Source organism: Lolium rigidum, chromosome 1, assembly GCF_022539505.1.
Source record: "Lolium rigidum isolate FL_2022 chromosome 1, APGP_CSIRO_Lrig_0.1, whole genome shotgun sequence".
Classification (NCBI taxonomy): domain Eukaryota; kingdom Viridiplantae; phylum Streptophyta; class Magnoliopsida; order Poales; family Poaceae; genus Lolium; species Lolium rigidum.
In genome coordinates this window covers 305,794,807-305,816,657 of record NC_061508.1, presented here as the reverse complement: position 1 = coordinate 305,816,657, position 21,851 = coordinate 305,794,807, and the positions used below count along the sequence as shown (strand labels likewise).

Genomic DNA, 21,851 nt, shown 5'->3' with positions numbered 1-21,851 from the left:
TTCTTTTTATGATGATGGTGTGTTGGGCTTGTTGGCTAGACGTGTCTCAGGTCACTTGCCAAGTGTGACGCCGGAGTTACAGTCCCGACAGTCTAGCTATCGGTGTTTCGCTCATACAAGCAACAGTCTAATTTTCTGCAAGACCTTCTAGGGTGAAGTTTTCAGTTGCTTTGCTCAATCTGATTAAAATGGACATATAAGTTAACATAAACAAATGATAAAATCAGCAGAAGCTAGTTAAACAAACAGGAATGTCATACTCCACCATAGTGTCAATTCCAAGTTTAATAGAAGAGCTAACATAGCCCAATTTATTTGTGTCAGCGGTACCGCGAGATTGTCAAATATAAGGTGAGGCATGTCCCAAGAACAGAAATTTCAGAAGAGTTTCCCATAATAACACAACAAGTTCCAAATGAGATCTAAACATCTACAAAATACAACAACATTGTAATATGATATACAACAAAAGGCACACCATTTCTTCCCTCAGCTGACAAAATTTGATCACACTGGTACACGTTATTGTCGTGTCACAAAAGAGCTGGTGGTTGATCAAGAGGCAGCAGCTAAACCCAGCTGACATAATGCCCACCGTGGACCTTGGTGATCTTCAGAACTTGGCACATATCTATCTAATGCAATCACAAGAATGGCAAGGCTGATTGATATCTCCTGTGGAGAGACACTGTCAAGCACTGCTGCTCACTTTCTTCTACGGCGGCGGTGACTATTGCGCCGATCAGAATCTGAATACTCTGAAGTACTTGGATCAGAGTAGCGTGATTTCTCCCTTGGTCTCCTTGCACGTCTATCACTTTCATGAGCGCTTAAGTCGGTATAGTCCCGCTTCTCATTCGATCTCTGTGAAGGCCTATTGCTGTCAGGAAAATCTGGCATGTTGCGATGTCGCTTCTCCCTTGATCTCCTTGAATGACGGTTGTCCTCGGAAGAACTTGCGTCGCTGTGGGATCGCTTGTCCTGCCATCGTGTTGGATGCCACCTGCTCTCAGAAGAACTTGAGTCACTGTTGTGCTGCTTCTCCCTCGAATGCCTCTTGCTTACTGTGTATCCTTTATCTCTAGAGAGGGAAGATGGGGTAATTTCCATTGCCTCTTTCTTCTTCTTCATATGCTCTCTCTTAGGATGCCTTCTTGTGTCAACTTCAACTTCTGAATCAGAAGAGGATTCTGACACGTGTTTCTTCTTGTGCCTGTGCGTTGACTTTTGCTTGGCTCTTCGTTTTCTATCTCCCACCTCTGCATCAGAATATGACGATTCAGAACAATATTTTTTCTTTCTCTTGCTTGCTGATGCCCTATTGCTCTTCTCGGGCTCCAAATCTGAGGCATCGACTTCTGAATCGGAGGAGGATTCTGACATGTGTTTCTTCTTGTGCCTGTGCCTTGAGTTCTGCTTGGCTCTTCGTTTTCTATCTTCCACCTCTGCATCAGAATATGATGATTCGGAACAATATTTTTTCTTTCTCTTGCTTGCTGATGTCCTATTGCTCTTCTCAGGCTCCAAATCTGAGGCATCGACTTCCGAATCGGAAGAGGATTCAGACACATGTTTCTTCTTGTGCCTGTGCCTTGACTTCTGCTTAGCTCTTCGCTTTCCATCTTCCACCTCCGCATCAGAATATGATGATTCAGAACAATATTTTTTCTTTCTCTGGCTTGCTGATGTCCTAATGCTCTTTTGAGGTTCCGAATCTGTTGGTGAATGATAACTACTATGGTGTCTTCCAAATTCTGCATAAGCACCAAGCTCAGAGTCCTTGTGCTTGCTTTTTCGCTTGGAACTCTTCTTCGATTTACTTGTGGAAAAGTTGGTAAGGAGAGCCGGAATGTCAATATCACCAAGAAATCCTAAAATGTGAAAATGTAAGTCAAAATATTGCATAAATTTATCTTAGAGTAGATTATTTTTTGTGTGGGACGGCAATGTATGTTTTATCCATAGAAGTTCTACCTCCATATTCATCAAATATATCTTCTCCTACAATCTGCTGATTAGGATCATCTGGGTTGTATCCACCTCGAGGAGGGCTCATGCCTGGCTTTTGCTTAAGCTCCCACTTCAAAGGCTGACACGGAATTCTCACATTAAAACTTATTTTTTAAACAAAATACAATGAGATAAGAAATAAGTCTAAAGACATTGTTCTTTGTTAGAAGGATGTATATGTGCATCCATACCACAACAATAACCATGCTTAAATATCTTTGAAACAGATACCAGATAAATATTCAGCTCAAAAGGAGTTAATATCTGCCTTTTGAAATCAATACAACAACACAATATTTGAACTTTCAGGACCACTGATTCTTAGAAGAAAAGGCTAAAAGACAACAAAGCTAGCACATCTATTACACCAAGGATACATCGAAATATGAAAAATTAAGTAGATTACTATAAAAGACAAGATCCTATGCAGAGGTATGGAACAAGGGGAAAGGTCAGACAGCTATAAACCCGGTAGGTATAGCTCACTATTTCCAGTATTCCTTATTTCGTTTTAAGCTGCAAATGAAGTACACTTCCAATAAAAAAATCTAACCTCACTTGAATCAGTTTGCGCCTTTATCGCTGTAAGTGGATCATCCCTTTTCAATCGACTCTCCTCATTAGGCATTATAATATCCTTCATGGGACATTCCCGGTCACCACTCTGATGGCCATAGTTTCCACATCTTAAACATCTAACGTTACGAACTTCAACTCCAAATGGTTTAGGTCTAGCAGGGGCACCTGTGTCCAACCTGAGAATAAGAGCAAAACATGTATCAAATCAGTGAATTAGCAGTAACCTAAGGAGAGCATACAGAAATGAAAAAAAAGGAAAGAAATAAATGTAAAATATGTCTCTTGTCTGTTGGCAGTTTCTGAGAGAGCGGGGAAAATGTCTGTCCAGACGGAAGAAGTTCAAAGTCTCATGTTGAATTGTTGTTGAAAACATCATCAAAAAACAAGAAAAAAGTACCTCGGAGCATTTTTCAGAACTTCAAATTCTTGCTCGGTAGGCAATGAACGGCCAAAGACATCTTTCGGCCTACTCCTTTTCTTATCTGGGCCTGACTGGGTCTTGTCGAGTTCATTGTCAGGTCTGCAGCAAACATAATATACAATCAATGGAGAAAAAACAGGGCACCAACTTACTTGATATCTACTTGATCAGAGAAGCAAGCTAAGTTCATTCCAAATACTAGAGTGTCAGACCAAGCTTTTACGATACTAGAGTGTAACTTGGGACAGGAAAAAAGGTTAGTGCCATTACATTGAAGAGGTACTTGCAGCTACAGCGCCTTCACCTGCATCACCTTGATCCATCTTCCTCTTCTCATCTTCAATTTCAGCAGCTTTTGCACTCTCTGGATTGTATCCAGGTGGGCGGACGTACATGAAACTCACAGCTTTCATTACCTCCATCTGAAGTTGTAAAGCAAATTGAAGATTGATGAGAGCGGTTCTCCATGGGTGATAAAAGTCGAATGTAATGTTCAAATATGGGATGATGTTTATTACAAGGTACAGGCAGTTAAAGATTTGTCTGAAGCAACCAAAGTTGGTAGGTATCAAAGCACTGGATGGATTTGAGAACCTTCATTATAAGTGCAGAGAAAGAAAGAAGTGGATTTTTCTCATTTCTTGTCAAACCTGTAATTTATATACTTGCCGATATATTTCTAACTTTTAGATAGGGCAAGAGCAGGGCTGTACAGCCATTAGTTTATTCTTTACCCTGGCGCTGCGATCTGCATGAAGCAGATGACATCTGGCTAAATACATGGAAATTGGGATTGGTAAAAATAAAGCAAGGTCTTAGAGACAGGCTAAAGAGGGGTGACCACCATGCTAGCTGCACAAATTGCGTAGGACAAATTGTTTGTCACTATTTATTCCAGTAAGGGCCTGTTTGGAATGGTTGCAATATTTGTGAGCTAAATACCGGTGACCACGCAAAGGTTAGAACCATTCCAAACATCCAGTTTTTGCAGGTAAGTACTCCAGGTTTTCATATTTTAGAGAGTCGGCGAGGGAGATCGATAACAATGAGGATGGCAGCAAGAGAGGTTCGCAATGAGGGAAGGAAGAAAATCGTCAGGTGCTCGCGGCAGTGTAGTCTTAATAGAAGAGTCGCTGCACCGGCGAGGGACAAATTAATATCCAGAACACTCATAGAGATGTCCGTGGCCCATAACTTGATACTGCAAAGTGGAAAGTTTGACCTCTTCGAAATGTTAAGAGGCCGTAGCACTAGCAGCGCACGAGCATTCAGCTAGTCAGCATTAATTCAGTAACACTCCAACTTCAGCCATTCATGGATTTTGGATTGATAAAAATAAAGAAAGGTCTTAGAGAAAGGCTAGTGAGGGGCGATCCACCATGTTAGCTGAACAAATTGCGCAGGACGAATAGTTTTTATTTCCAGTAAGGGCCTCTGTTTGGAATGGTTGTAATGATTGTGAGCTAAAATACAGGTTACCACACAAAGGTTAGAACCATTCGAAACAGGCAATAAACCTATAGCTTAGGTCATTACTCAACAAAAAACAGCATCAAGGCACGATTAAGCACATGAAAGCCTAAACCATAATGAACAAAACCATGAAACCATCACCCCTAGACTACCACTATGGCAATCACAGTAGTTCAGGCTAGTATCCATGAGAAGCTGACTGGTATAAAAGAGAAGCACGGCGTCTTTATATATGCATACCTTCTCCTTGTCCTTCTTTGAGAATAGCGCGGTCTGGCGGAAGAACTCCTGCTCCTGCGCGAACTCGCGCTGCACCTCCTCGTCCCGTCGCGCGCGGTTAGTGTGGATCTGCTCGGCGATCCACTTGCGGCGCTGGTTGGGGTAGGAGAGCGGGTGCCATGGCTTCTGGTTCAGGAACGAGTGGCTCCACGCCGTCCCGGACTTCTCCTTGAGCTCCACCTCCCCCGCCGGGATCTTCCGCCCCAGCCCGCCGCCGCCGCTCCCCTCCACCCCCTCCTCCATCTCGCCGCCGTCACCTCCCTGCTCCTCGTCCTCCCCCAAATCCCAATTTCCCCCGGCCGCCGAGCCGGGGTGGGTGGGTTCCTGGGCCTCTCCGTGTCCTCGTCCGTCTGCTTGACGGTTACCCAGTGGGCCGACGCGGCCCGTGAAAGAGGCCCGGCCCGGCTCCAGACCTAATTTCCTACCCGTTTGTTTGTCTGGCGAAATAAATAGTGCGCCGCCGCCGACGCCGCGCCGACGCCGCGATGTCTTCCTCCACCTCCAGCCGCCTCCACCTACCCTCGTCCTGGCACGCCACCACCACTAAGGCGACATGCCGGTGGCGGCGTCAGGGCCTCCTTCCCGTGGCAGCTGCCGCTGCCCCGCTCCGCCTCCGCGCCGTACATGCCACGGACGCCGCCGCGGGGCAGCCGATCGACGCCGGGTCCGGCGCCGATGAGGGGCCGGACGACCAGCATCCGCGCCTGAAGATCGCCATCGTGGGGTTCGGCAACTTCGGCCAGTTCCTGGCGCGGACCTTCGCGCGGCAGGGCCACACGCTCCTCGCCCACTCCCGCACCGACCACTCCGCCGCCGCCGCCGCACTGGGCGCGACCTTCTTCGCCGACCCGCACGACCTCTGCGAGTCCCAGCCCGACGTGGTCATCCTCGCCACCTCCATCCTCTCCGCCAAGGCCGTCCTGCACTCCCTCCCGGTGCACCGCTTCCGCCGCAACACGCTCTTCGTGGACGTGCTCTCCGTCAAGGAGTTCCCCAAGAACCTCCTGCTCGCCTCCCTCCCGGACGACTTCGACATCATCTGCACGCACCCCATGTTCGGGCCGGAGTCGGCGGGCGGCGGCTGGCGCGGCCACCCGTTCGTGTTCGACAGGGTCCGCGTCGGCGACTGCCCGGCGCGCCGCGCGCGCGCCGAGGCCTTCCTGGACGTCTTCGCGCGCGAGGGGTGCCGCATGGAGGAGATGTCCTGCGCCAGGCACGACGAGCTCGCCGCCGCCACGCAGTTCCTCACGCACACCGTCGGGAGGATGCTCGCGTTGCTCGGTCTCGAGCCGACGCCCATCGACACCATGGGGTACCAGGCGCTGCTCCGGCTCGTGGCGAACACCTGCAGCGACAGCTTCGACCTCTACAATGGGCTGTTCATGTACAACCAGAACTCCACCGAGCTGCTCAACCGCCTCGAGTCCGCCATGGACGAAATCAAGAGGAGGCTCTTTGACGAGCTCCACGAGGTGCTCCGGAAGCAGCTCTTTGAGGGGTCGCCGCCGTTGAACACGGACAGTCCCGGTTCCTCCTCGCCGCCGTTGAACACTGGCAGCCCGTCGGATTCCTCCTCCGCCACCAAGTCAACCGACCATGATCAAGACGCCCACGATGACAAGTCAGGACAATAATTAAACGCCCTTTATATCCTGTCATGGCATCCATCTGCCCAGTGGACCGTGGTCCTTCCCTGATATCATCAAGAATTCATGATGAATGGAGTCAATGCAGTGTAGCTCGTATTTGTTGGGTCCAGTCTTCAAAAGTTGCTGACCCGTATGTACGCTCGAAACTTTTGCGAATCTTGTCACTTCAATTTGGGTTTCAACTATTTGTTTAGTTGAATAACTATGAGTTTGAAATTTAAACAAACATGATAAACATAGTAGATCAAGAAATTTTACTAACAAACACAACCAATATAAAATCTTGAGAAACCGAAAACGAGCATCTCCACCGGTGTCCCCGATAGCGTTTTGGGGGCCAACATGGTTTTTGGGCTCGCATTGGTGCGCCCCAAATGGCGCCGGCTAGTTTTCGAACCCAATAGAATCGCTGGCATCCCCGTGTCGGCCCTTGACCAAGGGCGCGAATAGACACCACAGTCTGTCTAGGAACCATCGTCCATCGACACGGCCACCACCCCCGCAATCGGTGGTCGCTGTTTCGCCCGGAACAGAGCTCGCCGTCACCGTGGCACAACCGCCCAGCCCGCAAGGTGTTCGTCCGATTGCCGCGATGGACAACGATGATGAGATGATGGTGCAGTTGTTCACGAAGGAGCATAACGTTGAGGCTATCCGGCGGCAACATCAGCAGCTGATTCTGACGAGCATGTTGCGCGTTCGCCGGCCTTTCTTCGTCGTGCCTCGGTGCGGCGGCTCAAAGCCAGGGAGGAGGAACATCAATCGGCATCGTCAAGCCGGCACAATGCTGCTTGATGTCGACTACTTCAACGACGACGCGACTCATTCGCCGAAGGTATTTCGGCGCCGGTTTAGGATGAAGAAGGAGTTTTTCTTGAAGATTGTCTACGGCGTCGGGGAGTACGACAAGTACTTCATTGCCAAGCAAGATTGCACAAGTTTGTGGGGATTCACCTTAATTCAGAAGTGCACTGCTGCAATGCGCTATCTTGCATACAGAGCTCCTCCAGATACATTCAATGACTACCTACGGATGACAGAGTCGACATGTATAGAAACTCTCTACAGGTTTTGCCGAGCCGTCATAGCGGTGTTTGCTAAAGACTTTTTGAGAGCACCAAGAGAAGATGATACAACTCGGATCCTACAAAAAAATGCAGCAAGAGAGTTTCATGGGATGCTCGGAAGCATTAACTGTATGCATTGGGGCTGGAAGAATTGCCCTTTTGCTTGGCAGTGGATCTACAAGGGGCATCCTGGTGAGTGCAGTGTCATTCTTGAGGCGGTGGTAGACCAGGACCTTTGGATTTGGCATGCATTTTTTTGCATGGCAGGAACAAACAATGATTTTAACGTGATGCAGCGCTCTCCGGTGTTTGCCAGGCTAGCTGAGGGATAAGCTCCTGCCGTGAACTTTGAGGTAAACGGTCACGCATACCACAAGGAGTACTATCTAGCTGATGGTATCTACCCGACGTATGCTACATTTGTGAAGATAATTCCCTCTCCAGCAAACGACCTCTGCGAGAGCTAGCCGGACGTGGTCCTGCTCGCCACCTCCATCCTCTCCGCCAAGGCCGTCCTGCACTCCCTCCCGGTCGACCGCTTCCGCCGCAACACGCTCTTCGTGGACGTTGATACGTCTCCGACGTATCGATAATTTCTTATGTTTCATGCCACATTATTGATGATATGTACATGTTTTATGCATACTTTATGTCATATTTATGCATTTTCCGGAACTAACCTATTGACGAGATGCCGAAGGGCCAGTTCCTGTTTTCTGCTATTTTTGTTTCAGAAATCCTAGTAAGGAAATATTCTCGGAATTGGACGAAATCAACGCCCAGCATCTTAGAATCACACGAAGCTTCCAGAACACCCGAGAGCCACCAGAGTAGAGCCCTGTGGCCCCAGACGCCAGGGTGGCGCGGCCCAGGCCTTGGCCGCGCCCCCCTAGTGTGTCACCGCCTCGTCGCCCTTCCGACTCCGCCTCTTCGCCTATAAAAAGGTCCCTGACCTAAATCTTCGATACGGAAAAGCCACGGCACGAGAAACACTTCCAGAGCCGACGCCATCGCGAAGCCAAGATCTGGGGGATAGGAGTCTCTGTTCCGGCACGCCGCCGGGACGGGGAAGTGCCCCCGGAAGGCTTCTCCATCGACACCGCTGCCATCTCCACCGCCATCTTCGTCACCGCTGCTGTCTCCCATGAGGAGGGAGTAGTTCTCCATCGAGGCTAAGGGGATGTACCGGTAGCTATGTGGTTAATCTCTCTCCCTATGTACTTCAATACAATAATCTCATGAGCTGCCTTACATGATTGAGATTCATATGATGATACTTGTAATCTAGATGTCATTATGCTAGTCAAGTGGATTTTACTTATGTGATCTCCGGAGACTCCTTGTCCCACGTGTGTAAAGGTGACGAGTGTGTGCACCGTGTGGGTCTCTTAGGCTATATTTCACAGAATACTTATTCACCGAGTTATGATTTGAGTTGGATGTCTCTATGAAATTGTGGTGTGTTAGTACCTCCTGTGAATGCTCAAAGTGACGAGTGTGGGGTGTTCATTAGTACTTGGGAATACATCTTTAAGGTTTGCCTACATGATGAATTAGAGTTCGTTATCTTGCCAGAGAGTAATTCAGAATAGCATAGTGAGGTGCTTATTTATATTCCTTTATGATTGCAATGTTGAGAGTTTCCACTAGTGAAAGTATGATCCCTAGGCCTTGCTCCTAAATACTGCTATCGCTGCTTGTTTACTGTTCTACTCCATCTGTACTGCCTGCAATATTACCACCATCAACTACACGCCAGTCCTGGACAGCAAAGCACTTTTCTGGCGTAGTTGCTACTGCTCATACTTATTCATACCACCTGTATTTCACTATCTCTTCGCCGAACTAGTGCACCTATTAGGTGTGTTGGGGACACAAGAGACTTCTTGCTTTGTGGTTGCAGGGTTGCTTGAGAGGGATATCTTTGACCTCTTCCTCCCTGAGATCGATAAACCTTGGGTGATCCACATAAGGGAAACTTGCTGCTGTTCTACAAACCTCTGCTCTTGGAGGCCCAACACTGTCTACAAGAATAGAAGCACCCGTAGACATCAAGCAGATTTTCTGGCGCCGTTGCCGGGGAGATCAAGACACGCTGCAAGGGGAGTCTCCACTTCCAATCTCTTTACTTTGTTTTTGTCTTGCTTTATTTTATTTACTACTTTGTTTGCTGCACTAAATCAAAATACAAAAAAATTAGTTGCTAGCTTTACTTTATTTGCTATCTTGTTTCCTATATCAAAAACACAAAAAAATTAGTTACTTGCATTTACTTTATCTAGTTTGCTTTATTTACTGTTGCTAAAATGGGTACTCCTGAAAATACTAAGTTGTGTGACTTCACAACCACAAATAATAATGATTTCTTATGCACACCTATTGCTTCACCTGCTACTACAGATGAATTCTTTGAAATTAAACCCGCTTTACTCGAATCTTGTTATGCGAGAGCAATTTTCCAGGTGTTAGTTCCGATGATGCTGTCTGCCCATCTCAATAATTTTGTTGAATTATGTGAAATGCAAAAGTATAAGGATGTAGATGGTGACATTATAGAATTAAAATTGTTTCCTTTCTCATTAAGAGGAAGAGCTAAAGATTGGTTGCTATCTCTGCCTAAGAATAGTATTGATTCATGGACTAAATGCAAGGGTGCTTTTATTGGTAGATATTATCCCCTGCTAAAATTATATCTTTGAGAAGTAGCATAATGAATTTTAAACAATTGGATAATGAGCATGTTGCCCAAGCATGGGAAAGAATGAAATATTTGGTTAAAAATTGCCCAACCCATGGACTGACTACTTGGATGATCATCCAAACCTTCTATGCAGGACTGAATTTTTCTTCACGGAACCTATTGGATTCAGCTGCTGGAGGTACCTTTATGTCCATCACTCTTGGCGAAGCAACAAAGCTCCTTGATAATATGATGATTAATTACTCTGAATGGCACACGGAAAGAGCTCCACAAGGTAAGAAGGTAAATTCTGTCGAAAAAACCTCTTCCTTGAGTGATAAGATTGATGCTATTATGTCTATGCTTGTGAATGATAGGACTAATGTTGATCCTAATAATGTTCCGTTAGCTTCATTGGTTGCTCAAGAAGAACATGTTGATGTAAACTTCATTAAAAATAATAATTTCAACAACAATGCTTACCGGAACAATTCTAGTAACAACTATAGGCCATATCCTTATAATAATGGTAACGGCTATGGTAATTCTTATGGAAATTCTTACAACAATAATAGGAACACACCCCCTGGACTTGAAGCTATGCTTAAAGAATTTATTAGTACACAAACTGCTTTTAACAAATCTGTTGAAGAAAAGCTTGGGAAAATTGATATACTTGCTTCTAAAGTCGATAGTCTTGCTGCTGATGTTGATCTTTTGAAATCGAAAGTTATGCCTAATGAAAATCATAATAATAAGATTGTTACTACAGCAAATGCCATCCAAGTTAGAATTAATGAGAATATAAGATTGATGGCCGAATTGCGTGCTAGGTGGGAGAAAGAAGAAAATGAAAAAGAAGATAATATAGCTAAAGTTTGGACTATTACCACCACTAGTAATGCTAATGCTCCACATGTTGCTGCACCTCCTACTATTAATGGTAAAATAATTGGTGTTGGCAATGTTTCCACTTCTAATGCAAAGCGCGAAAAACTGCCTGAAACTGCTAAAACTGCTGAAACTGCCTGTGATAAAACTGCTGAAATTTTTTCCAACATTGGGGATGATGATCCCATTACTTTAGATCATAATGGTTTGGATTTTGATGATTGCCACATCTCTGAAGTTATAAAGTTCTTACAAAAACTTGCTAAGAGTCCTAATGCTAGTGCTATAAATTTGGCTTTCACGAAACATATTACAAATGCTCTCATAAAAGCTAGAGAAGAGAAATTAAATCGCGAAACTTCTATTCCTAGGAAGCTAGAGGATGGTTGGGAGCCCATCATTAAGATGAAGGTCAATGACTTTGATTGTAATGCTTTATATGATCTTGGTGCAAGTATTTCCGTTATGCCTAGAAAGATCTATAATATGCTTGACTTGCCACCATTGAAAAATTGTTATTTGGATGTTAATCTTGCTGATAATTCTACAAAGAAACCTTTGGGGAGAGTTGATAATGTTCACATTACCGTTAACAATAACCTTGTCCCCGTTGATTTTGTTGTCTTGGATATTGAATGCAATGCATCTTGTCCTATTATATTGGGAAGACCATTTCTTCGAACTGTTGGTGCTATCATTGATATGAAGGAAGGTAATATTAAATATCAATTTCCTCTCAAGAAAGGTATGGAACACTTCCCTAGAAAGAGAATGAAGTTACCTTTTGATTCTATCATTAGAACAAATTATGATGTTGATGCTTCGTCTCTTGATAATACTTGATATACACTTTCGCGCCTAGGCCGAAAGGCGTTAAAGAAAAGCGCTTATGGGAGACAACCCATGTTTTTACTTCTGCACCTTTATTTTATATTTGAGTCTTGGAAGTTGTTACTACTGTAGCAACCTCTTCTTATCTTAGTTTTGTGCATTGCTGTGCCAAGTAAAGTCTTTGATAGTATGGTTCATACTAGATTTGGATTACTGCGCAGAAACAGATTTCTTTGCTGTCACGAATCTGGGCCTAATTCTCTGTAGGTAACTCAGAAAATTATGCCAATTTACGTGAGTGATCCTCAGATACGTACTCAACTTTCATTCAATTTGAGCATTTTCATTTGAGCAAGTCTGGTGCCTCAATAAAATTCGTCTTTACGAACTGTTCTGTTTTGACAGATTCTGCCTTTTATTTCGCATTGCCTGTTTTGCTATGCTTGATGGATTTTTCGATTCCATTAACTTTCAGTAGCTTTGTGCAATGTCCAGAAGTGTTAAGAATGATTGTGTCACCTCTGAACATGTAAATTTTGATTGTGCACTAACCCTCTAATGAGTTGTTTTGAGTTTGGTGTGGAGGAAGTTTTCAAGGATCAAGAGAGGGAGATGATACAACATGATCAAGGAGAGTGAAAGCTCTAAGCTTGGGGATGCCCCGGTGGTTCACCCCTGCATATTTCAAGAAGACTCAAGCGTCTAAGCTTGGGGATGCCCAAGGCATCCCCTTCTTCATCGACAACATTATCAGGTTCCTCTAGTGAAACTATATTTTTATTCCATCACATCTTATGTACTTTGCTTGGAGCGTCGGTTTGTTTTTGTTTTTGTTTTATTTGAATAAAATGGATCCTAGCATTCATTGTGTGGGAGAGAGACACGCTCCGCTGTTGCATATGGACAAATATGTCCTTAGGCTTTACTCACAATATTCATGGCAAAGGTTGAATCTTCTTCGTTAATTTGTTATATGGTTGGAAACGGAAAATGCTACATGTAGTAATTGGTAAAATGTCTTGGATAATGTGATACTTGGAAATTGTTGTGCTCATGTTTAAGCTCTTGCATCATATACTTTGCACCTATTAATGAAGAAATACATAGAGCTTGCTAAAATTTGGTTTGCATAATTGGTCTCTCTAAGGTCTAGATAATTTCTAGTATTGGGTTTGAACAACAAGGAAGACGGTGTAGAGTCTTATAATGTTTACAATATGTCTTTTATGTGAGTTTTGTTGCACCGGTTCATCCTTGTGTTTGTTTCAAATAAACCTTGCTAGCCTAAACCTTGTATCGAGAGGGAATACTTCTCATGCATCCAAAATCCTTGAGCCAACCACTATGCCATTTGTGTCCACCATACCTACCTACTACATGGTATTTCTCCGCCATTCCAAAGTAAATTGCTTGAGTGCTACCTTTAAAATTTCTATCCTCTACCTTTGCAATATATAGCTCATGGGACAAATAGCCTAAAAACTATTGTGGTATTGAATATGTACTTATGCACTTTATCTCTTATTAAGTTGCTTGTTGTGCGATAACCATGTTCCCGGGGACGCCATCAACTACTCTTTGTTGAATATCATGTGAGTTGCTATGCATGTCCGTCTTGTCCGAAGTAAGGGAGATTTACCGCTAGAATGGTTAGAGCATGCATAATGTTAGAGAAGAACATTGGGCCGCTAACTAAAGCCATGATCCATGGTGGAAGTTTCAGTTTTGGACAAATATCCTCAATCTCATATGAGAAAATTAATAATTGTTGAATGCTTAAGCATTAAAGAGGAGTCCATTATCTGTTGTCTATGTTGTCCCGGTATGGATGTCTAAGTTGAGAATAATCAATAGCGAGAAATCCGATGCGAGCTTTCTCCTTAGACCTTTGTACAAGCGGCATAGAGGTACCCCTTTGTGACACTTGGTTAAAACATATGCATTGCAATGATAATCCAGTAATCCGAGCTAATTAGGACAAGGTGCGGGCACTATTAGTATACTATGCATGAGGCTTGCAACTTGTAGGATATAATTTACATAACACATATGCTTTATTACTACCGTTGACAAAATTGTTTCTTGTTTTCAAAATCAAAGCTCTAGCACAAATATAGCAATCAATGCTTCCCTCTGCAAAGGGCCTTTCTTTTACTTTTATGTTGAGTCAGTTCACCTATTTTTCTCCATCTCAAGAAGCAAACACTTGTGTGAACTGTGCATTGATTCCTACATACTTGCATATTGCACTTGTTATATTACTTTGCATTGACAATTATCCATGAGATATACATGTTATAAGTTGAAAGCAACCGCTGAAACTTAATCTTCCTTTGTGTTGCTTCAATACCTTTACTTTGAATTATTGCTTTATGAGTTAACTCTTATGCAAGACTTATTGATGCTTGTCTTGAAGTACTATTCATGAAAAGTCTTTGCTATATGATTCATTTGTTTACTCATGTCATTTACCATTGTTTTGATCGCTGCATTCATTACATGTGCTTACAATAGTATGATCAAGGTTATGATGGCATGTCACTCCAGAAATTATCTTTGTTATCGTTTACCTGCTCGGGACGAGCAGAAACTAAGCTTGGGGATGCTGATACGTCTCTGACGTATCGATAATTTCTTATGTTCCATGCCACATTATTGATGATATGTACATGTTTTATGCATACTTTATGTCATATTTATGCATTTTTCGGAACTAACCTATTGACGAGATGCCGAAGGGCCGTTTCGTTTTCTCGTCGTTTTTGGTTTCGAAATCCTAGTAAGGAAATATTCTCGGAATTGGACGAAATCAACGCCCAGCATCTTAGAATCACACGAAGCTTCCAGAACACCCGAGAGCCACCAGAGTAGGGCCCTGTGGGCCCCAGACGCCAGGGTGGCGCGGCCCAGGCCTTGGCCGCGCCCCCTGATACGTCTCCGACGTATCGATAATTTCTTATGTTCCATGCAACATTATTGATGATATCTACATGTTTTATGCATACTTTATGTCATATTTATGCATTTTCCGGCACTAACCTATTAACGAGATGCCGAAGAGCCAGTTGCTATTTTCTGCTATTTTTGGTTTCAGAAATCCTAGTAAGGAAATATTCTCGGAATTGGACGAAATCAACGCCCAGGGGCCTATTTCACACGAAGCTTCCAGAAGACCGGAGAGTCAACGAAGTGGCGCCACGAGGAGGCCAGATGGTAGGGTGGCGCGGCCCAAGCCCTGGCCGCGCCAACCTGTCATCTGGGCCCCTCGTGTGGCCCCCTGACCTGCCCTTCCGCCTACAAATAGCCTTCGTCGCGAAACCCCCAGTACCGAGAGCCATGATACGGAAAACCTTCCAGAGACGCCGCCGCCGCCAATCCCATCTCGGGGGATTCAGGAGATCGCCTCCGGCACCCTGCCGGAGAGGGGATTCATCTCCCGGAGGACTCTACACCGCCATGGTCGCCTCCGGAGTGATGAGTGAGTAGTCTACCCCTGGACTATGGGTACATAGCAGTAGCTAGATGGTTGTCTTCTCCTTATGTGCTTCATTGTCGGATCTTGTGAGCTGCCGAACATGATCAAGATCATCTATCTGTAATGCTATATGTTGTGTTTGTTGGGATCCGATGGATAGAGAATACTATGTTATGTTGATTATCAATTTATATCTATGTGTTGTTTATGATCTTGCATGCTCTCCGTTATTAGTAGAGGCTCTGGCCAAGTTGATGCTAGTAACTCCAAGAGGGAGTATTTATGCTCGATAGTGGGTTCATGTCTCCGTGAATCTGGGGGAGTGAGAGAAACCTCTAAGATTATGGATGTGATGTTGCCACTAGGGATAAAACATTGATGCTATGTCCGAGGATGTAGTTATTGATTACATTACGCACCATACTTAATGCAATTGTCTGTTGTTAGCAACTTAATACTGGAAGGGATTCGGATGATAACCTGAAGGTGGACTTTTTAGGCATAGATGCATGTTGGATAGCGGTCTATGTACTTTGTCGTAATGCCCAATTAAATATCACAATACTCATCATATCATGTATGTGCATGGTCATGCCTTCTATTTGTCAATTGCCCAACTGTAATTTGTTCACCCAACATGCTATTTATCTTATGGGAGAGACACCTCTAGTGAACTGTGGACCCTGATACGTCCAAAACGTATCTACTTTCCCGAACACTTTTGCTATTGTTTTGCCTCTAATTTGTGTGTTTTGGATGCAACTAACACGGACTAACGCTGTTTTCAGCAGAACCGCTCCGGTGTCTCGTTTTTGTGCAGTAAATCCAACTTTCGGGAAAAACCTCGGAATTTATGCGAAGGCCCTATTTTCCCAGGAAACTAACGGAGCCGTAAGGGCAATTGAAGTGGAGGCCCGAGGGCCCCACACCATAGGGCGGCGCGGCCCGGGGGGCCCGCGCGGCCCCGTGGTGTGGCCCCCTCGGCCGGCCTCCGACGCCCTCCTTCGGACTATTTATCGGCCTCGACCTAAAAACGCACGGGGAGAAGTCGAAGTCGCCAGAAACCCTCGGAACGCCGCCACATCGCGAAACTCCGTCGCGGGAGCCAGAAGTCTCCGTTCTGGCACTCCGCCGGGACGGGGAATTGGAGGAGATCATCGCCGCCATCACCGCCAACGCCTCTACATCAACCAGCCATGTTTCCCCCATCCATGTGTGAGTAATTCCCCCGCTGTAGGCTGAAGGGGATGGTAGGGATTGGATGAGATTGGTCATGTAATAGCATAAGATTGTTAGGGCATAGTGCCTAGTGTCCGTAGTTGGTACTTTGATGATATTGTTGCAACTTGTTATGCTTAATGCTTGTCACTAGGGCCCGAGTGCCATGATCTCAGATCTGAACATGTTATTGTTTCATCAAGATAATCATTGTTTATGGTCTTACCTATAAGTTGTATACACATGTCGCTGTCCGGAACCGATGGCCCCGAAGTGACAGAAATCGGGACAACCGGAGGGAATGGTAGCGATGTGAGGATCACATGTGTTCACGGAGTGTTAATGCTTTGCTCCGGTACTCTATTAAAAGGAGTACCTTAATATCCAGTAGTTTCCCTTGAGGCCCGGCTGCCACCGGCTGGTAGGACAAAAGATGTTGTGCAAGTTTCTCATTGCGAGCATGCACGACTATATATGGAACACATGCCTATTGATTGCTTTGTACTTGGCTCTGCAAATGCCCTGCTATGATTGTTACATGAGTTTCTCTCATCCATGCAACGCCCGTCATTCGTCCCCGTGCCTACAGTATTTTAATCCTGCTGTTTACTAAAATCACTACTGCTGTCTCTGTTACTCGCTGTCGTTATTTCACTATCGCTATCGCTATAAACTCGTTACTACTCGATAAACCCTTGCGAGCAAGTCTCGTTTCCAGTGCAACTCGAATTGACAACTCCGTTGTTAAGGCTTCCAAGTGTTCTTTGTCTCCCCTTGTGTCGAATCAATAAATTGGGTTTTACTTCCCTCGAAGACCGTTGCGATCCCCTATACTTGTGGGTCATCAAGACTATTTTCTCGGCGCCGTTGCCGGGGAGCATAGCTTTATTTGGAAGTTCACTTGGATTAATATTGTTCGCTGCAAATTCTCCATCATGGGTAAACCTCGCGATACTAAGATCGCCATATTACCATCCACTACAAGAAAAGGTACAATTTTGAATACCTCTGCTGCTCTTGATTCACCATCTGTGATTGATAAACTTGTTTCACCGTCACATGCTTCGCATGCGGGTACATCTCGCTGAATCTGAACACTCTCATAATATTGATAATGTTTCTGCTGTGCTTGATGATAGTGGTTCATTGGGATCTTTTCTAGATGCTACAATTGCTAGGTCTAGACAAATTGAAAATACTCGAAACTCCTAATGCTACTACACCTGTTAGTTCACCCGAACTTGGTTATTTTAGTGATGATCCCGAGGAAGATTATGTGGAGCTTAATGATGATTTTATTGAAAAATGCAATGCTACTACCGATGCAAGAAAAATTAAAAAGTTGCTTGCGTAACATGCCGTTAGATATAAACCGTCTCCCGATCCTAAGTTTGCCACATCTCCTATAAACATTAGGGATAAAGATTATGATTTTTCTCTTGATCTATCTCATATAGCTATTGTTGAGAAAACACCCTTTTGTGGTACCGAAAAAGAAAGTGCCGTTGAACACATGACCGAGCTATCTACTCTTAGTAGCTTGTTTTCTCGATGATGTTAAGATGCGTACTTACTTTGTTGCTAAAATATTTCCATTCTCATTAAAGGATGACGCTAAAACTTGGTATAATAATTTGCCACCTAATTCTATTAAAAGTCCGAAAGAATTGCTTGATGTTTTCTTCCGCAAATACTTTCCTGCTAGTGCTCAACATATTGCTTTGCAGAGAATTTATAATTTTAATCAGGGAGATGAAGAGAAATTGCCTGAGGCTTGGTCGAGATTCTGCTCTCTTATTAGAGCTCGACCCGAGCATGATTTGGAAAAGCATGATTTACTTGATATATTTTATAGTGGACTAACCATTGAGTCTAGGGCATACCTGGATAGTTGTGCTGGTTGTGTTTTCAGGAAAAGAACTCCAGACGACGCTGAAGAATTATTGGCTAAAATAAGCCGGAATCATGATGATTGGACTACGCCTCGAACCGACTCCAACTCCAATATTGAAGAAGCGGGGTTTAATTAAATTGAATGATGAAGATATGAGGGAAGCCAAGAAGTCTCTCAAGGAGAAAGGTATTAAATCTAAAGATGTGAAGAATCTACCTCCTATTGAAGATATATGTGAGATAATTCCCCCTTCATCCATGATTGAGGTAAACTCCCTTCAACGCTTTACTAGGGAAGATATTCCGTATTCGAAACCTCCCGCACAATGCTTAGATGAGTTTGATAATTATATTGTTAAGCAAGAAAATTTTAATATGAGAGTAGAGAATCATTTAATGGAAAATTCTCAAGCTATTAGTGAATTGCATGATATTGTGGAGAGAACCTCCAATGATGTTAAGATGCTTGTTAAACATTTTCAAATGATTCAAACTCAAATTGATCAACTCACTAAAGTGCAAAATGACTTGTTAGGGAATAATTCTAAAGAGAAACATGCTTATGAAGTAACAACTAGAGGTGGTGTCTCTACCCAGGATCCTCTATATCCCGAAGGGCATCCCAAAAGAGTTGAACAAGATTCTCAACGCATTGAACCTAGTGCTCATTCTAGGAAGAAAAAGAAGAAGAAACATAAAAATGTTGTAGAATCCTCTCGAACCTCGTTAATGATCCTAATAGTATTTCTATTTCGATGCTGAAACCGAAAGTGGTAATGAACATGATAATGATAATGATAATGATAAGAATGATACTCCCGATAAAGAAGAGGTTGAAGAAGAACCCGAAAAGCATGCTAAAAATAAAAAGTACACTAAAGAAGATTTTATTGCCGAGAAACATGGTAATGAAAGAGAACCTTGGGTGCAAAAGCAAATGCCTTTTCCTCGCTAAGAAATTAAAATCAAAGGAAGAAGAACACTATAATAAATTTTGCGATTGGATGAAACCTTTATTCTTGCAAATCCCTTTGATCGATGCTATTAAATTGCCACCTTATTCAAAGTATATGAAAGATATTGTTACTAACAAAAGGAAAATCCCCAATGAGGAAATTTCCACTATGCTTGCTAATTACTCTTTCAATGGCAAAGTTCCGAAGAAGTTGGGCGACCTGGTATACCTACTATTCCTTGTTCTATCAAGAATAATTATGTTAAAACTGCTCTATGTGACTTGGGAGCCGGTGTTAGTGTTATGCCTTTTTCTCTTTATAAGAGACTTTACTTAGATAAGTTGATACCTACTGATATATCTTTGCAAATGGCTGATAAATCTACTCGCTATTCCTGTTGGTATATGTGAGAATGTTCCTGTTCAAGTTACTACTAACTCGCTTAATATTAACCGATTTTGTTGTGTTGGAAATGCCCGAAGATGATAATATGTCTATTATTCTTGGGAGACCTTTTCTTAACACCGCAGGGGCTGTTATTGATTGCAATAAAGGAAAGGTTACTTTCAATGTTGATGATAGGGAGCATACCGTTTATTTTCCTAAGAAGATTGAGAAAGCGTGTGGAGTTAATACTATTTCTAATGTGAGAACTATCAAAGTGGGAACTATTGATTGTCCTATATATGAGCCTAAGGAAGAATATCAAATTCTCGTGATTGGATCCATATCAATACAATTCAAGGTAACATGATTGATTTGAGGTTTATTTCTTCTTATGCTATGTAAAATTTATTTGGTGACAAGACTTGATCAACCTTGTTAACGGATACTTTTTATATGCATAGAGGAGGTAAACAACATATCTTTCTTCCTCCACTTGCTCTAGTTGCTGTAGCACTTTTAATTTGCAAAGTTCTTTAGTTATTTGAAGATTTCGAAATTTTTCCCGGCCAGTAATAATAAACTAAATACCCAGAAATGTGCGTTTTTCAAAGTTTTCAAAAATTCACAAAAATTATACCGTTGGTCCTATTTTTCGACGAGGCACCTGGGAACACCAGAGGATGACCTGTGGGGCACCAGAGGGCGCCAGACCACAGGCCGGCGCGGCCAAGGAGGTGGCCGCGCCACCATGTGGTGTGGGCCCCCCTCTGCCCCACTTTGTCATCTCTTTCGCCCAGAACAGTCTCTCTCCCGAAAAACTCGTACCAAGTTCCTCTCACTCGCGTTTTTGCTCCGTAGCTCCGGATTTTTCGATCTCTTTGCTCAGCCCCGCATTTCGTCCGAAATTTGGCACATTTGCTCTTCGGTATGTGACTCCTCCACCCATCCAAGTGGAATTTCGTTTGGTTGAGTACATCTTGAATATTTTGCTGCTGTAGGTAACATGTTTAGTGAGCTTGCATGCTTGTTCTAAGTGGTAGAAACTAGTTTTGATGCATGATTAGTACTCTAGCAAGTTCCTATGGTAGTTTCCCTCAATTATATGTCACCAAATCAAATTTTTATGTCATTTGTTGAAAATTTCAGAGAAGCTATGAAGAAGTTTAGCTTTGGAGAGTTGTTCAAGAAGGGGACAACCAGCACCGGGAGACCTTCTAGGGCCGCCACCCGGATTAGGCAATCATATAATGAAGATATCCTCGCGCCTAGCTTCGCGCCTGAAGAGGACAACGGTCCTCCTAATGCTTCTACTTTTCCATGTTATGATTTTCTAAGGAATGCAGGGATACTGGAGGATTTCTTAACCCTTGTCAACAGGGCAGGGTTAACCACTTATATGGGCGATGAAAGGGAGCAATACTACTTGCTCACCAAAATCTTCGTCGAGAGTTTCCAGTTCAACAACAAACACTATGAGCCAACAGTTGCGTTCGAGGATTTATGGTAATACTGTAACTATGCCATTGAAGGATTTTTGTTGTGCCTTGGATATTGCCCCTGTAGGTACAGCAAGTAGGATTGATGACAACCCCCGGGACTTGCTGGAGCTCTACCGTGGGATCACCGACGATGATTGTCGCACCATTCAGCGGGGCAAGATAAGGAACATTCAACTCCCCGCCATTAAATATTTTGCATACTACATTGCTACTAGCATTCTTGGTAGGGAGAACACTAGTAATATCTCTAGCTACCATCTTGCTTTCCTGAATATTGCACTTACTGGTCAAACCTCCTATCACCTTGGTGCTCTTATTGCTCGCCGCCCGACTACAGGGGGCCTATTTTTGGAGGAACCATTGCACTGCGCGTTTTAACATATCTTAATCTTCCTATTGATCCTAATGATGTGCCATTGGCCCCTAGGAGACTTGATATTACTGCTATGAAGAGTCATCATTTTGTTACTACTGACTCTACTTTAGATAGTATGGTGTATAGAATGTTGTTTTCTGACGGGGAGGAGAAGGAAATCCCTCTTC

The 21,851-nt window shown here is 43.7% G+C and overlaps 1 protein-coding gene and 1 pseudogene across 1 annotated transcript; one reads left to right on the top strand and one right to left on the bottom strand.

Moving 5' to 3' along the window:
* Positions 1-340: 340 nt before the first annotated feature.
* On the bottom strand, positions 341-4,987 carry LOC124697215 (uncharacterized zinc finger CCHC domain-containing protein At4g19190-like; the record flags this gene model as incomplete). The annotated part of the gene is made up of 6 exons (XM_047229841.1): positions 341-1,871; positions 1,975-2,089; positions 2,564-2,765; positions 2,987-3,109; positions 3,281-3,432; positions 4,724-4,987. Coding segments are annotated over 6 exons (2,022 nt in total), but the record flags the coding sequence as incomplete, so codon positions are not given.
* Positions 4,988-5,247: 260 nt separating this feature from the next.
* The window catches only part of LOC124660987, a 21,196-nt pseudogene continuing 4,592 nt past the window's right edge, over positions 5,248-21,851 (top strand).